Genomic DNA, 18,033 nt, shown 5'->3' with positions numbered 1-18,033 from the left:
GCTGGTTATTGTCAATACACAGCTTCTGTTTTGAAGCAAATGCAGACGGTTTTGTGCACTGACTGAGAGCGCAGAACGGTGTGTTGCTATGGAAGATTCTGACCAAAAGAGGGCGCCAGAGCCCACGGAAAGAGCATTGGAAGACAGAACCAGTCGGCTCATTGGAGCCAGAAGAGGTAAACTATCTCAACTTTCAGTCATGATGACAACAATTGAAAGCCTTAACATTGATGGCACGAATGTGAATGAAGTGGAAGAGATGCTTCATCAGAAATTGTGCGTATGTTCAAAGAGTTTGAGGATATTAATGCTGAAGTTATAGCTGTATATGAAGATGAAAGACAAGCAGATCAGCATAATTGCTTTGGACAAAGATCAGCACCCATAAGAGACTTTGTGGAAAATACTGAAAACTGGTGTTCTGCAATGTGGAAGAAAGTAACAGATCAAAATTCATCTTAAAAGTGTATCTCAAGCAAGCAAACCTGAAGAAGGTGATGTTAATGCAGAAGACAGCATATCTCAAGTTGCAACCAAACGGCATCGGAGTAAGACTAAATCTGGCTCATCTGCTGGCTGTAGCTCAGTAGCTTCATCTGCAACCACAGGCTCCTCAGTGGACATAAGGAGGAAGCAGAGCATGCACCACTGATTGCACGTTCAGCTGCATTAAAAAGGAAGCAAGCGCTTGAAATAGAAAAAAAAAGCTCAAATTGAACAACTAGAAATTGATACTGCAATTGCGGAATCCAGTGGTGTTTGAAGAATATGACAATGCTAAAGACCGCGTCAGCAGTTATGTAATGAAGAAGTGTTCTCAAAGTAAGAAGAGGGAAGAGAGAGATGAGGCTAGGCCAACTTTAAATACTGCTGTAGGAAGACAAGCAGCACATGTTCCAAGCATAGCAACAAGCAACGCGTCCAATCTCATGATAACGGTCACTGTCAGTCTGGAAACAATGAAAATGGGCTGTATCAAGTCATGCAGAGGCAAAATGTGATCACTGAAATGCTTGTGAAGCAGCAGACTATGTCTTACCTCCCTTGCAGGGACATTCCAGTGTTTAAAGGTGACCCTCTCACTTACAAATCTTTCATTAGGGCCTTTGAACATGCTGTGGATAGCAAAACTGACAGCTATCAGGACAAGCTTTACTACTTGTATACCAGTGGGGAACCACAAGAGCTTGTTCGCAGTTGTGATCATTTATGTCATCAGAAAGAGGATACTCAGAGGCCAGAAAGTTACTCCAAAAGCATTATGGAGATGAGCTGAAGATAGCCAATGCATAAGGCATTGAAATGGCCTCAGATCAAACCAGAGGATGGTAAAGCTTTTAGCGCCTATACACTCTTTTCCTGATTGGCTGTAGGAATTCTATGGACAATATAGAATTTATGGAAGAAATGGATAATCCTACTAACATGTGAGTTGTCATTTCAAAGCTTCCTTACAAAATGAGAGAGAAGTGGAGAACAACCGCATTTGAGATCCATGAGAGAGGAAGAGGACAAGCAAGGTTTTCAAACCTAGATGAATTTATCGACCGGCAGGCAAAGGTAGCTCTGGAGATGTTTTTGGAGATGTGGTGGAGAGTTACTAAGCCACAAAAGAAAAGGATAAAACTACAAAAGAGAGAACAATCAGGAAAACTGATGTCACTAGACATGGGATCCTGTCCACTGCTAGTTCTATTTATAACCTTCTTGGGTTTTTGCCACCACTCATGTTGCCAGTGAAGATCATCTTGCTAGACCTGTGCAAAAGGAAGCATGGCTGGGATGATCAGATACAAAATGGACAGACAGAGGTGGCAAACATTACAGAGGAACTTTGTGCCAGGATATATTATTTTGATAATGGATGAAACTGCTCCCCGCAACTACTGGATCATGTAGTAAAGACATTACGAGTTAGTGTGAAAACCAAAACCAACACACTGGACAGACCTGTAAACAAACTCTGCCTGCTGAAGCAAGCAGTGTCAACAAGTAGACCTCAAAAGTGGATGAAAGACTCTGTATACAGTTTTTGCATATGATGTGAACATGATTATGGCTGCATGTTGAATGGCTCTTTGTAAATAATATTTGGTAATTGTTTTGCAGCCAGCATAAGCAATTAGGGGCTGGAAATGTAAGAGCCATATTAGACTTAATAAGATGTGATAAGTGATTTACGTGGCAAAAATGTTAAAATGCTCCTTTAGTTACAGCCAATAGCCCTCAGTTGAGGGTAAGCAGTCTGCGGAGCAAGACAGTTTTTGTACCGTTGTGCCAAGTTGAGCACAGGATGAATCTTTTGTTGAGTAAACCTTTAAAAATGGAGTTATTGCCTCTGAAAAATCATTTTCACGTCAAGCTTATTGCCAATACACAGACTGTAACAGTAGTGGTAATGTGGATTATTGGACGGAGAGAAGATTGCTGCTACAATCTCCTTTTAACACTCCTGACTCATCACCTTTACATTGAATCTTAATATAGCTTTATTATACATTTTCTTTGACAAGCACCTCTGATTGCACTCTGATGGATCGAGGTAAAATTATTCCTACAATAATTTTACTTTAATTTGTATTTGTCACCAAAGGAGGTCAATTCATGCCCACAGTTTACATGCCTTACCACATAATACATCAAATTGTGTAATACTGCGTGGATCACTTGCATTACAAGACAGTCTAGTGTATGGTATGGACTAGAAGGAATACAATAAAAGACTAAATACAAATTTCATTATTTATGTTATTTATTGTGGGTTTTACCTGAACAGCAGTATTAGCACAATGATTCAATAGCAGGTCCAAACATTGAAATAAAACAATAGATGCAGCATATATGTAATCAGTCTAATACGAGTTTCACTTTTCAATCAAATTTAGCCAGTTTTAACCTAGACATGTGTTATGATTACTGGGACACTGGAACATCAGAAACCAGCACCTGAATCAAAAAAACATAACAAAATAATAATGCAAAAACTTAAATGCATAGTGATAGTGATACAGCTTATCATACTATGTAGAGGTAAGACCATTTAGAGCAGATACTATATGCATTACATGTTTACAAATGAAAACCAAAAAGCCAGAAGTCCCACTTTATTTCATTACATCCTGTTCACAAACTGACTTCATTTCACGCTGAGATAAAGCAAGATTTCATTCAGCAGTTTGTATGTTGTTGACATAGTCTTCTCCGGAGTTGATGATCATGTTCAGTGCGCTCAGTATCAGTGTATCAATGTCATCATTTGTTTCAATCTCTGACTGGTAGTTTTTGACAGGAAAGATGCAGTTTGGTATAAAGCCCTGCTTAGCACTCAAGTCGTCCACCTAATTTGGAAAAATTGCACATTTAAGGAATACTGCTCCAAAAATATTTTTGTGTTTACATTTTAAAATGTTAAGCAAAATTGTATTCCAATTAGAATAACAACTCTACAAACTCATTAAAATAGAAACTTACCATTTTCTTCAGGTACTTGCTCTTATACACGTTCTTTATATCGGTCTTGACCTCTGGACAAGCTTCATCAATTTTGGTGAGAATAGCCACTTGGGGAATCCCTGCCGATACAAAGATCCAATTCAATCAGATTAATGTTTGTCAGGATATTTGATTTAATTTATGAACCCAAACAACTAAACCTTACCCATGTGTGAAGCTGCAAGTCTGACGTCCCTCATCTTTTTCACAGATTCATGATCCAGTATGTTTTGTGTGTTGGCAGCGATGACACAAACCAGAACATGAACTTGGTCCTTCAGAGTGGGGTCCTTGTTGTAGTTCTGATTATCCTCTGATATTTTAGAGCAAGGATTGATCTAGAAAATAATGTAAAATTGAATCAAAGAATAACTTGTGCAAATAGTTCCTTAAATATATCTTCACGTAAATAAAATGATTTATGCAAAACAGATCACAAAGCTGGTTTGTTTTACTGAAATATATCCAACAAAGCTTAATGAATTCAGTAATTAATTGGACTGTACTTCATAACCATCTTTTATGTGCCCCTTCATGGCCAGTTTGATGTCTTCCACACAAACTCCTTCATGATTTCTCTTCTCAACGCCCATCAAGTCAGTGAAGACAAAAGGGTAAAATGTCCCTGGTCCTCCTTTATTGAATTTGTAAGTTCTGTGCTGTAAAACAGAAAAGTGCAGATATGATGAAATTATTGCTTCATATTGAAAAATGTCTATAAGGCAACTAGTTGCTCAACTGCTGCTGCCTGATCTGTGTACTTCAATTATCTTTGCAGGACAGTTGCACACAAAAATAAATAAATCAGAAATTCTAGGTGAAAGAGTTGTTAAGTTTCATGAAGTTTTACAGTGTATAACATAGACCTAGTTAAACCACACTGAAAAGGGATTCATACTTGTGTGGTGAAGCTCCCTCCAGCGTTTGTACTATCCGTCAAAGCTCGAACAGTAACTCTGTCTTGTAACGCACTGTCGACAGAGTTGATGAAGCTGGACTTGCCAGCACCAGTAGGTCCATGAAGCAGAACTCTGAGCTGTTTGACTTCTTTGTTATGAGGCTGATAATCCTTCACAAACTGCAGGTATTTGTTCTTATATCTGTTCATAAAGAAAATGTAAGATTATATTTCAGATCACAATGCACTTCAACATTATTATCAGTTTTCCATATGTTGCACATATTTTGTGGTTTCTGCACGGTCGTCACAGACACCAAACTAAACCACCATGAAACTGAACCAAACCAAAATGACAGTAATAGAGACAGTCTCAACAAAGGAGTGCTGCAGTTGCACAGTTTTGGATTTAACAATAGTATAGAAGAAAAGCCATTAAATACCAGAGGGAACATAAAACCACTCACCCCCATACGTCCCTCCATTCCTCCATCAAAGCTGACAAGTAGAGTGAACACATTGATGTAAAATATCCGTCAAATAAATGATTTCAACACAAATGAAGAATCTTTATACATTTTTCAAATGTATTTTTGCAAGTTTGACTGTGTGCAGGGTTTTATTCACAACTGTTGATCTACTTATTCCTCTCCTCCACACTCGTGAAATAAATGTGTGATGTAATCTTCTGAGTTTAAACAATGTTCTGAAATATTTTGAGTATCTTACGTTCAGGAGGATCCGGTTTTGCCGATCCTCCACCCATGGCTACAAAAACATATAAGGCAACATGTAAACAAGAAACATTATTACACAATATTTATTACCAAAAACAAACCAAACTTCGACAGAATATTTGAGGCTTCATATTTCAGAATATTCATTTGTAAGTTCAGACATGTTGTAAAACTGATTCAGGTGCTGCATGAGTGAAGTATTTATTATTTTTTTAATATGTGTAATTAAATTAATCAAATTGAATTCACGGAAAACACAAAAATTAGCGTATAGAGAAAGTGAAAGTACAAAGCTAAATTGTCAAGATTTTTTTTTTAATTTTACCTTTCACTGGATCCAAAGAAGTATCTGGACAGAAAGAAAAATGTAATTGTATCTCTGCATGAATTTAATGATATAGTTCATACAGTAAGTCATGCCACTATAAAAGCATTGGGATAAACATCCATCACGGTATTGTAGTTAAGATGATGCTTTAGTATTTTGTAGTTTTCTTCCTTCCTTTGAAACTTTTTAGCCAATGTTTATCAGAATAAATAATATTTAAAAAACAAAACTTACATCCGCTGTTACGCCCTTGGGAAGAAGTACTGCAGTCAACCCAGCGTCTACCTTGAAAAGCACCGTCAAGCCAACACCCACGATGTTTATATATACAGGTTAAGAGCGTGCACTGACTTCAAAATAAGAGTCCGGCGAACTTGATGGGCCAGTCATCAAGTCAGTCGGTCTGTCAACAATAAATATATAAATAAATAATTAAGTGAACAAATGACTACAAAATAAATGAACAAATAGGAAATGTAAATTCCCCCCACGGTCCAAAGACGTGAAGGTTTGGTTCATTGACGACTCTGAATTGCCCGTAGATGTGATGTGATCATAAACGGTTGTCTGGTGAGTTGTGCCCTGCGATAGTCTGGCGACCTGAGTGTGCCCTGCCTTTGATGTCAGATCCGCTCCAGCACCCCTGCGACCCTGAACATGATAATCAGTTACTGATAATGGATCGAGGTATGGATGAATAAAAACATAATAATTATCACCTGCCAACCGTATTTCACAGAAAAATATAATTACAATTATGTGAATACTTAGTCAAACTTATTGATAAAGAATCAATTTCCAAAAACCAATATGACTTCAAAATGACACCACCTAAAATACAAAACCAATAAACGTTACTTCAAGTGACTCATTTCCCTTGAGAGTGAGTGTCACTCAGACAATATCAAGACATCCTGATACAGATTTCCAAAATTGAAGCCCTTTAAAATCTGATATATGAGCTATCTTCCCTGTAAACTGATTAGGACTAAAAAGAAATTGTCTATTGTCACTAACTATTTTCACTTCAGATTAATAGTAAAAGACCTTATAGTGTCACTATTACAATGTCAGAACATTAGTGTTGCCAATTGTCACTAAGTTCACTTCAGAACAGGAAAAGCCCTTTATAAAAATCACTTATATGAGCTATCTTCCCTCTATATACACTGAATTAGTACTTAATCTGACACAGGGAATTATTGAGATTATTCAATTGAGATTATTAAGAATTCATAATTATTATTGTTAATGAGTTATCAATCATTTAATTTATTATTCATTAATTTAGTATTAATAATCTATTTGTTTTCTTTTTATTTGTTCATTTAGTTATTTATTAATTATGTTATAATTGACAGACTGACTGAATTCATGTGAAATGGCCTCCTCCTTTACCCAAACAATGCTCTTATTTTCACTTCTTTCCCTCTCTTGTATACATAGTTACCACAAAACAACGTGTGGCTGGTTTGACCTCATTTTTTAAGTGGACGCTGGCTTTAAAGAACTGGTGATGGTTAACCGTAATCACTCTGCAATTGAGAAATTAAGCTTTTCAGACAGTATTCTAAGTTCCTTTTTTATCACTTTGACAAATTATGTGATTATATAACTTAACCACATGTTTCATATTGACAAATTCAAGCAGTTAGTAATCATGAATTGACGTTCCCAAACTATTAAATTGCAAAGACATGGTGACTATAACCCAGTGGTTCTCAAACTTTTTCTGTCACGCCCCACTTTGGTGGAAGAAAAATGTTCATGCCCCACCGCCCCAACAAAATTGTAACAAAATGGTCCATGTTGAATTTGTATTGAAATAGCAACATTTTGTGACTCCTCCATCTGTACTTTTGTATTTCACGTCTATGTAAAACATATTTAGTGTTGCTGATCTGACATTAAACCGCAGTGAAAAAGAACAGAGAGGCAAACAGTACCTCTGCCTCACTGAAGAGGGCGAGCGAGAGCCCACGGGTCAGGTTTATGCTTGTTCTGTCGTTGTTCTTCTTCTACACTTCTCTTCTTCTTCTTATATTTTGCTTTGACCACAAGATTCTATATCCAAGCTTAAACATGTCTCAAAAAACAAGGAAATATGAACAAATCAACAGTAATTCAACGTCGGACAGGTAAAGTAACCTTTTATGTGTTTGTTGTTCTCTTTATACATCCGGGGTTGTTACGCAGATTATCGCGGAATCTCACGATGTTCGCAGGTGGCGTCCGCGAGCGCTCCGCTTCTGAAACGCTCCCGGTGGAATCAAATATGTACCTTACCTATGTGTTTGTAAAGAATGCTGATATGAAATATGAAAAACAAGTAGTTAATGTGCAAGCTGCCAATTGATTGGTGATTTAAGCTTCTCTATTGGGTTAATTTATTTGTATATCTGACTTATGTAGTGTCAGTGCCTCACCAGACACAAACATCACCGTACATTATTCTGTCACTGACTGAGATTTATACTATTCCTCGCCATCTGTATTCACACTCATGGTTTCCATCTTCTTTACTCATCTAATCTCTTCCGTCAGTCTAACTTTGTTTTAGGTGTTATTTAATGTCAATCACTCTAGCCTACTCAACACTTGCGTCACTCGCTCGCAGACGAAGGCGGTTTTGAGCGCGAGCCGGCAGCATGGCACCTATGCCAAAACGTAAATCCTTTAAAGGTGGAGCTGAAAAGCTCAGGGAGAAAAAGAAGAGATGTCTGGAGGAAGGTGCATCAAAATATTTAAAAATCTCTGACTTATTTGGGAAACCATCGACTGGTGACAGTGATATGATGGTAAGTTGTAGCATATTCATCTAGCAAACTATACCTACCTTGGAGTGTTACAATAGCCAGTATCATTTTATTCCATAGATAGATAGATAGATACTAACTTTATTGATCCCGTGAGGGGAAATTATTTTGTTGTTTTGTTTGTTTGATGTGTCCATCCAGGTAAATTGGTGGATCCAAATGTTATAAAAAAAAAACATGTATGATGTAAATTCTTTGTAATCATCCAAAGTAATGTTAAGTGTATGGGTATTTTTCCAAGTAGGCCACTGACTGGTCGATATGTGCGATGCATTGATTGGGCAACGTGTCGTGTATTGAGTGGGTCGGTCAGACAGTAACTCCCGGGTCACTTTTTTTCCTCTAGTCCGCCCCTGGCCCCACCTGTAATGCCACTGCGCCCCACAGTTTGAGAAATACTGCTATAACTTGAGCGAAGAAATTTTTTTTTTATTTTTATTTTTTTTAAATTAAAAGTTAGACTTTTAATACAAATAGAAAATAAAAATATCCCCATGGTCGAAATTATGAGATAGAAAGTCAAAATTATGAGATAGCATGTTGTCTGTGTCCCGACATTAAAACTATCACAACAGGTGGACAGGAGAGGCAACAGCCCGTAAAGCGGTTTTCCAACAAGTGATTGAGTGACAAATAATGATCGACAAATAATCCCAAAATATCCAAGAAGAAAAAAATTGATGCAGAGGGAAGAACATTTTATGAAAGATGGGAAAGCGAATACATGTTTGTGCTTCAAGGAGAAAAAGCAGTCTGTCTTCTGTGCTATGAGGCAGTTCTGTGATGAAGGAATACAATTATGTCGGCATTTTGACACCAAACACGGAGCTAAATTTAGCCTCCAAGAAAAAAATTAAATTGTCCAAAAATTAAAAGGCAGACTGCAATCACAGCAGAATATGTTTACAAAAGCAACAGCCCAGTGCATGATTAAAGGTATGTGAACAGGTGAGCTCTGACCAGATACAGACTTTTACAAATGTCAGTTTGTGAAGAAACACCATCGCAGACCGAGTTCAGGAACTAGCAGACAACCTGACAACACAGCTTGCTGAAGAGACGAGCAGGTACTCGTCTTCTTCATTAGCTGTTGATGAAAGCACAGACAACACGGATACATCATACATCATCTATCAGTGTTCATAAGAGGCTGAAGACAGACCTGTCCATCAGTGAGGAGCTCTTGATGTAGCTGCATGAACGGGACGACGACAGGGAGAGACATCAGTGATGCAGAGAGGACAAAAATAGCTTTGAACAAAGTTAACGTAATAACTTGTACTTGATATTTGTCTTTGTTATTTACTTTAAAAGTTTGATCTTTGATAGAGTAATGTGGGTTTCTTAACCCTAAATTAAAAGGATTTATGTTATAACAGAAATTTAAATATCATTTTACATTTATATAACTTCATGTCCAATATTTTTACGCTTGAATAAACAATAATCAAATGCAGAGACAGTTATTTAACAATGTGTTAGGGAGTAGGTACAGTTATACAGTCTTACAGTTACAACCGGCCCTTTGAGGGCGACCATGATGCTGTTGTGGCCCAGAGTGAAAACAAGTTTGACACCCTTGCTTTAGAACATGTGATTTGATAGATTTTTATTTCTCACGCCAGTCAGTTATAGGCGTGTAGGAGGTTGTTTGTGTGACACATTGAATTCCAGCCTCTCAGGAATCAAGTTACACTGATGTTACATTTTGAAAGGCTGATAGAAAGTTCCTCCAGAAGGCCTGGACCCCACACAAAGGTTTCAGCAATCTTGGTCACCAATGGGTCCAACAGTAAACTATGGAGATGCTGAGATGGCAAAATCACATTAAGCTACGTGCTGCAGTACCATGGCAGAATATCACCTCCCTACTCTCTGTGACGATGTTGCATATTTTCTCCATCACCTGACAGCTCCACCCAGTGACTGAGCTTGATAAACAACCTGAGTATCCTGCAGGTAGACAAAGGGCCAAAGGCAGCTGTGCTCTTCATGCCCATCAAACACTGCCTGCTTGTGGTAGCACCAGGTTGTGGTCTTGCTCTTATTGTAGCTGCTGGTGGTTGTTGTGTTTGGGTCGGGGGAGGGGGGGGGAGTTGGCACGATACACTATGGACAGGTCACCAGACTATCGCAGGGTGCTTATAGACAGACTCTCTATGCTCATTGTTGGACCAAGATCATCAAATGTTACAAAATTTGTTGACATCTTATTTAGTTTTCAAGATATTGACCACTGAACTTCACAAGGGTGTGGCACATAAATAGACCGAAGTCAATCATTACAATAATTGCAGGAGATAAAGTTTCATTCAAACAGACCCCATAGGGGCGCAATAAATAAATGGCATGGCATAACACGAATCCGACAGAAATTGTCCAGTTTTTACAAAACATGCAGAGTATGTTTGGATTTTGGCAAATGAGCTGCTTCATTCTGTTTAGCAAATAAATGCTTGTTGTGTCTTGGAATGGACACTTGCTTCTATATTCATAATTGATCATTATTATTTTGGAGAGTCCAACTTACTCATACTTTTTGCAGAAAAAAAAATACTTTTTTTTTTAAATACAACTTTAAAAAAAAAAAAATTACACAATTAAATAAAAGGACAGAATACTTATTTTATCCCAAAAAGTAAAATATGAGAAACCTTTTCTAAGTTTTAAAATAACTTAACTAAGACGCATATAATGAAGCCTACAATATATGCATAACATGCTTGAAAATGAAAAAAAATCACAAAAAGCATGCAAGTTGTTAGCAAGTTAAGTTAACGTTACCCACTCTCTTTTCCTAAACCTAACTAAGTGGTTTTGTTTCCCAAACCAAACTTTCTGTGAAGAAGGAAGTTTATTTTGAAAATAAATTATGCATGCAACAAGTGGAAACTGACACACTCTGACCAAGTGTTTGTATTTGACGAGTTGGGAGTGAGAATGTTCATACAAAGTTTACCTCAGCAGTATGTAGGTCTACAGATTGTTGAGAGATCTGTAGACCTACAGTAAAAATACCACTGTATATCTCTCCAAAAGAGCGTTACGTCCATCTCCAGCCCGTCAGCGTTAGAAGAAGTCTGCTGCCGAGGGTCGTCTTAATTGAGAAATTTGTCACAGTTCAGCTCCACACCCTCCTCATTCTACTTGTCAGTCACTCCCTCCTCGTCAGTCTAACTCCCTTCACCTGCTCACTCACCTGCCTCTGATCATTAATCAAGCCCCTATATAGACTCCTGCCTCCCAGACACAGGCTGCAAGATTGTTCTTCAGTTATAATAAAAGCCAAAGATCCCTGGAATCTTGTGTGTTGCATTTGGGCCCATATACAACCGGTTACAAAATTAAGCTTTTTATACTGTATTACAACTTCCTTTTTATCAATTAGACAAGATATGTGACTAGTGAGTTGATGAAGCCTGTTTGGTGGTATGTACTTAATCTTAGAATCTTTGGATCATGTGATTTAGTCCACTCCAGGTATGTGTGAGCCAAGGGTGCGGTTGGATGTTTCACATGAATTCCAGTCTCTCATGACCCAAGTTACGCTATTACATTTTGAAAAGATAATAAAAAAATAACCAGTCCCTCCAGAATGCCCAACCCAAAGGTTTCAGCAGTTCTTAACACCCAACAGAAAGCTGTTGAGGTGAATGTCTATAGTCGAGATGTCTATATAAGTTTCTCCAACTGCAAATTTGCAGTAAGCTACGTGCTGCAGTACCATGGCAAGACATCGCCTCTCTCTGCAGACAATCTTAACATTGTTTGTTTGTTTAAGTTTATCTTTACCGTGTTTTACAGACCGCCGAGTCCCGTTCAGTGCTTTGAAAGATATTTGTTGTGCTTGCTGCTTTAATATTGTTGTTTAGCTTTGTTGTGTCTTATACACACAGTGTGTTAAGCGTGGCCTCCATTGTGTCTCATTCCCCCTTTAAATAAGCGCCGCCACGCTGTGAAGTCTTAATGTTGCTCAGTACAAACATTTTTTGCTCATCCAGGTTTTTAACAGTTTTTTATAATTCCTTAAGTAATATAGGAAACTTTTTTTAAATGAAAATTGAATTTCAAACTGTACACTAAAAAGCATGAACTGTGATGAAGCCACACATGATATAAAGCTGATATACTTGATATTGATATGATATAACAAACCTGTTTCCTAAAAATGATGTTCCCATACAACTCAACTGCATTATCAATTAAGTTCAGAGGACTACGTCATTTTTCCCAAATTACGTCATCAGTTTTACAAAAGTGGTTAACATTGTAAATTGAAACAAAACAACTTGGTTAGGTTCAGTCAAAGATCATGGTTTGAGTTAAATTAAGTACGTTTGTTATGTAACTTAATGACATAAGTGGTTTCTCGTGGGACACAAACATCGGTCTCCTGGGTGAATGACACAACCTTCCCTTTCTAGTCCCAACCTCCTCCTTAAGGATGATATATATGTTTGGCGCATTTGTAAGTTTTGCAAGTGTCCGCACGGCCAAAGTGGTGTCACAAAATCACTGCACCTCACAGGGGATCCGTGCGGCAGGTTGTCATGCACATCCAACATTTTCAAACTACGCTGATGGCCAGAGAAAATTGAGAACTTTGAGGAGATTTGAGAATGTCTGTTTGACGAATGTAAAAACTTGCACAGAGAATAAAAGATCCAAACTTTGTCCTTCATGATTCCTCGTCAGTTTATGTCTGTCTCCATTGTAATGTTCAGAAATTTCTCAAACAGAGAGGAAGAAGGCCATAGTGGAGAAGAAGGCCACTGAGGAGAAGAAGCAGCAGCCCCCCCCTTTGCACTCTTTGTTCCATCAGCAAGCAGGGCAGGAGTCAGCAGGTCCAGGTCAAAATCAAAAGTATTTAATATTGTTAACAGAAGCCAAAACAATCACAAACCAAATTACGCTACCGATAGTAAAATATTTCAAGAAATATGAGACCCCATTCATACCACAGGACAGATTGATGTATCTGCCCCATGGTACGAAGGAAGTCTGATTCTCTCAGGGGACAAACAGCTCCTTTGTCCCCCCAGAGTTACATTCCTCAACCTATCGATCAGCTCCACGATTGGCTGAAGTCCAATGGGCTCCTCCTTGGATCCTGACCCATTGTCCTGGGCAGACACCTCTGTGAACTACCCTCTTCCCCCGCAGATTTACACCTCCTGGCATTCCTCAAACCCCCATCACAGACACTCAATATACATTCAATGACCACACTCCTTGGTTTAACACTTCCCAAGTAACCACACTGTGACACATAATATCCAGCACTAGGAATGCTTTAAAACTTAAAATTCCTCACACCATGAAAGAATATCATCTCATTTTTGAAAAAACAAAGGACTTTATTCACTGTTACAATCCTTAAAAAGCAAAAGCAGCATGTGTATTCATTCAGTATACCTTCACTAGCAAGCGAAGCATAGAAGTACTAACGCTAGTTAATGATGTGCTAACATAGTCTGCTAATGTTTCACTACAGGTTTGTACGTATAAACGTAACATTTTAGAAACGTCCTTCCAACTTCTCTGGGTAACGAGTATCACTATTAAACAGCGTTTAACCAGGACTAGCTCGAAATCCACGAAACCGGCCTGAAAATAAAGAACATCTGAAATGATTTACTGAGAGTCTATGGAACAGAACTGACTTACATTTGACAGTAGAAGGTTGTTATATACATGCTGTTTGGTGGCACAGCCATGCAGTGGTTGCCACTGTTGGAGCAACAGTGTCTGTTGTAATAACAAAATACCGACCACATAATGTAAAGTTTTGGTTTCTGTTTAGTTCAGCCTTTTACTTTATACTTCCCCCTGCCATCGGTAGCAAAGGGAAATGAGTGCTGCATTAATCCTCTCCTAAATCCCTTTCTTTCAAAGTACAAATTACTCATAACAAGCAGTAAAAGACAATACAGAAGGACCAGACAGGTGAGGAACACTTTGTTCATCACATACATTATTATAATTCATATTACAGCAAAGGGAAAGATAAGATTGGAGCAATGTCTTATTTAATCGTTTGTACTTAATTAGAAGTACAGAAAATACTTTAGGTTAAATTTTGTGTGATAGTTCTGATCTGAATGATTCCACTGTACGCTCCTTAAACACAGTGTAGTAATAAAAACTTGCATACAAGGCAATTAGTGGTACTGAGTAATTTAGGAATTATTATAATTGTGATGCATTAAAAAAAATGTGTTGCTGCTGTTATTTATCATTTATCAACAAGGTCAGTTTGCTTTCAGAAATGAACTAAAAGACAATTTAAAAAAAAACTTATTTCAACACTGTTATGCATTTTAAAGTGAACATGTGTAATGGATGTCATGGAGAGCTGGAGGTGGTGCTATGTTGAACAAAGCCCCATCGGACGTCAGATGGAGCAGCATATCTTTTCTGAGAGGTGACACAGAGAGGATGGTCTTTTCTCATTCCTCTCCAGACACTAGAGACACGTGTTTATGTTGAACAGCCGGGAAAAAGTGCATTTTGCATAAAATGTAGTGACTGGATATAAGAAGTAGACGTAGTTGTCGTGACGTCACGTCACCCATCGTTGTGTTGACGTTGTCGTTTTGATCCCTCGCATTCAGCATTTAGGCCTTCGCCATCTTGTTTTTTTGCAACCAATGAGTGGAAGTGACCATATTTGGACTGCAGAGAAGTGACGCTCTGGTAGCAGTAGCGAGCGGTCAATCTATTCTGCCTATTTTACTGTGAATGGGACCATAATTTACTAAATGAACATCATTCTGTATTGAGTAATACTTAAAACAAGCGATTTAAACCAAAACCTTATGTTTATGTTTACAATGTTTACTGAAGAAATATATCAGGTGAGAAGTAAGGTCATTTACTCACAGACTTATTTTTGCAACAAGAGAAAGTCGCCGCCTGCTGGTCAGTAGAGAGAATGCAAGTTTAAGGCACTTCCACATTGCTTCCACTTTTCAGAACTGTAGGTTGCCACTTGATAAGATGTGAGCTTAAACAGTGGTGCAGTGATGTTCCACAGAAAAAGTGTTTAATTTACTAAAATAATCCAGTTTATCATGGAAAATTCCTCTTCAAACTACAAAGTAAGAACTAGTTTACCCACAACATTTGGATTTGACTTATATATATCACATGCAAATAATGTCTCGTTCCTCCTGTGGAATTTGCATATATTTGAATTAGGTAATACGCATACATTTGCAAACAACTGCACCCTTTCTATGCAAATGTAACCAATTGCAAAAACAGTGCAATCCCCAAAGATCAGTCTAAATAGGTACATGCAGTTACAGTGAATGTACGGTAAATTATATGTATTTTGGGAAATAGTGGCAGGATGCAAGGACAATTGTGTCATGAAATATAATGAAGAAAGCTACATGTCATATATGAAAATACATGAGAAAAAACATGAATTAAATTGATTTAGCCTATATAAATAAACAAATGATTTCTTCTCTCTCTCTTTTCCCAAATCCTGCGCTTACAGTTTTTCCTCCCCACTCTCTTAATTGCCTTTGGGAGGTTTGGGTGGAAGTGGCCCTCTGGGCAGACCTCTGGTGCAGGCTGCCTCTCACCCCTCACAACCGACACATTGGCTTCAAGCACATTTATACTTTGCCACTTAACTGCAATCAAATGCAAAAACAAGTTGTACAGACATTCATGGCTCCCAGAAGAATGGCTTTTGTGATCCTGACCTTTCCTCTATCGCCACCATCTTAGCAACTGATAGATAAGCCTTCATTTAGAACCATTAGTTCCAATTTGTATTTGAGTTTATGACCACACACCTGCAAAACAAAGACATTTCATCAGACTCAACTGCACTTTGTGTTTAATGATAGTTAGCAAGTGTTAGCATGTTAACACCCTTAACTCAAACATGAACATAGTAGATATTACTACTAAGCATTGGTATGTTTGCATTTTCCCTGTGAGCATGTTAGCATGCTAATGTGAGCATTCAGCACCGCTGTGTACAGCCTCACAGAGCAGCTAGCATGGCTTTAATCTCTCAGTGTGATGCATCCTCTTGGTAGAAAATACCAAACAGTGAATTGAATAAATGCCTTTTAAAGAAAACTATTGAGTAATCACCTCTCCATTGTATACAGTTATGTCTGTCTAAAATGCCCATCACTCCATTTTATTAGATATTTGAATGAAATCATGAGAATTGGCAAATTAGTTGAGTTATGGCCAAAAATGTGTTTTATGAGGTCCCAGTGACCTTTGACCACCACAATCTAATTAGTGTGCTGCAGAAAAGTAACACACCCGGCAACCAACTGCACAAAATGGACGACTAACGACTACAGCAGACAGCTGAAAACAGTTTTTTGTATATAACACAGTATGATGCATATATCAAAAGCATTCAAATCATAGGAAAGAGTCACAACATGACAGTGAAGATGTCAGTATAGGATAAGTGCCTTTTGGATTATAATTTTGATCGGTATAAAAAAAGAACATTGTAGAGCAAGAGAGACTACAGATAAGCGTTGTGATATTCTCCCCCATTCACAGTCGCTTGTATACGTAGATTACTTTTTGACAGGAAGGACAGCGATGCTCCACATCTTGACAGGCCTCAACGCAGAACGGGATACAACAGCAGAGAAAACACATGCAGGTGAAAACCAGGTATGAATTGGAATTTCAATTGTGAAATTCCAATTAATACCTGATTTAAAAAAAGCTTTTTTTGTAGATAGAAACTAGACAAGTTTCTCCTCAAAAAGTTGTTTTTACCCAAAGAGGGCGAGGCCACCACAGACGGCCCAGGTCATCAGGCCGGCAGTGTGCTCTGTGTTGGTGATCACTGTCTGCTGGCAGTGGGGGCACACAGTTTGTCCTGGGACTTCATGTAGTGCCGGTGTTACTACCAGGTGAGTCACTGAGGAAATGCACAGCACAAAAAATTCAGGATTTATCTCCATATTCTTTAGTCTCCATATTCACTTGTACAAGATAACTGGAGGTTAATAGTTCCCCTTTTTTAGGTAATAACTAATGTTGTTTTTCATAATGCATTATGTAATAATATGTGGTCAGCAAGTCAGACATTTCTGTTGTTATTTTAGACTTTTCAGTCTTAGACGTCATTACCAGATTTGAGGATGAAATGTACTGACTGCACTGACTCAGCAAGACCAGCAGAGGCTGCCAACAGCACAGCAACTGTAACTTGATGATGACTTTCTGTTTTGTTTCTGTCTTTCCAATTTCCCTTTCCTGTAATTTAAGTAATTGAGGCATCCAAAGATAGAGGGTTTTATGGTAAATGACAGATGACATTGTTCTCATTGTGTAGTGTGAAACTGGAGTTGTAATTCCAACATTTCCCACGGTACGAGAAGCCACCATCACAACAGCTGAGTTGTTGACCAGATCACGTGATGACGTCATATCGCTGCTAACAACGTAAGATTATCAGATTCAGAATCAGAATCAGCTTTATGTGTGCGTGCGCATACATGGAATTTCACTCCGGTTTCCACTCCGCTCTGTGTACAAACACTATTTTACAATAAACAAGAAAAAAATATATAAAGAATAAAAAAGGGCAGCAAAAAAGTAGAACAGATGTAAGTATAAACATTATACATATATATATACAATATAAGTATAAATATATGTCCAAAAGAAAGTGTGTGTGTGTGTATATGTGTGTGTATATATATATATATATATATATATACACACACACACACACACACACACACACACACACACACA

The 18,033-nt window shown here is 38.0% G+C and overlaps 2 protein-coding genes across 2 annotated transcripts; both read right to left on the bottom strand.

Annotated features, from left to right (window-relative positions):
- Positions 1-2,767: 2,767 nt before the first annotated feature.
- Positions 2,768-5,772, bottom strand: LOC137878726 (interferon-induced protein 44-like). Its single transcript, XM_068719123.1, has 9 exons — positions 5,690-5,772; positions 5,453-5,476; positions 5,120-5,158; positions 4,858-4,888; positions 4,391-4,592; positions 3,999-4,151; positions 3,659-3,830; positions 3,472-3,572; positions 2,768-3,338 (listed from the first exon to the last, which is right to left on the bottom strand). The coding sequence occupies exons 3-9, from the start codon at positions 5,154-5,156 to the stop codon at positions 3,165-3,167; spliced, it is 870 nt and encodes a 289-aa protein (XP_068575224.1). The 5' UTR covers positions 5,157-5,158; positions 5,453-5,476; positions 5,690-5,772; the 3' UTR covers positions 2,768-3,164.
- A 9,865-nt stretch (positions 5,773-15,637) lies between these two features.
- On the bottom strand, positions 15,638-17,410 carry LOC137878331 (LITAF domain-containing protein-like). The gene is made up of 2 exons (XM_068718603.1): positions 17,047-17,410; positions 15,638-16,921 (listed from the first exon to the last, which is right to left on the bottom strand). The coding sequence occupies exons 1-2, from the start codon at positions 17,232-17,234 to the stop codon at positions 16,816-16,818; spliced, it is 294 nt and encodes a 97-aa protein (XP_068574704.1). The 5' UTR covers positions 17,235-17,410; the 3' UTR covers positions 15,638-16,815.
- Positions 17,411-18,033: the final 623 nt, after the last annotated feature.

This window comes from Cebidichthys violaceus, unplaced genomic scaffold (assembly GCF_023349555.1).
Source record: "Cebidichthys violaceus isolate CVI_PGR_0920_01 unplaced genomic scaffold, fCebVio1.0.p SCAF_23, whole genome shotgun sequence".
Lineage (NCBI taxonomy): Eukaryota > Metazoa > Chordata > Actinopteri > Perciformes > Stichaeidae > Cebidichthys > Cebidichthys violaceus.
The sequence above is the reverse complement of the archived record's forward strand: the minus strand, read 5'-3'. Positions and strand labels throughout refer to the sequence as shown.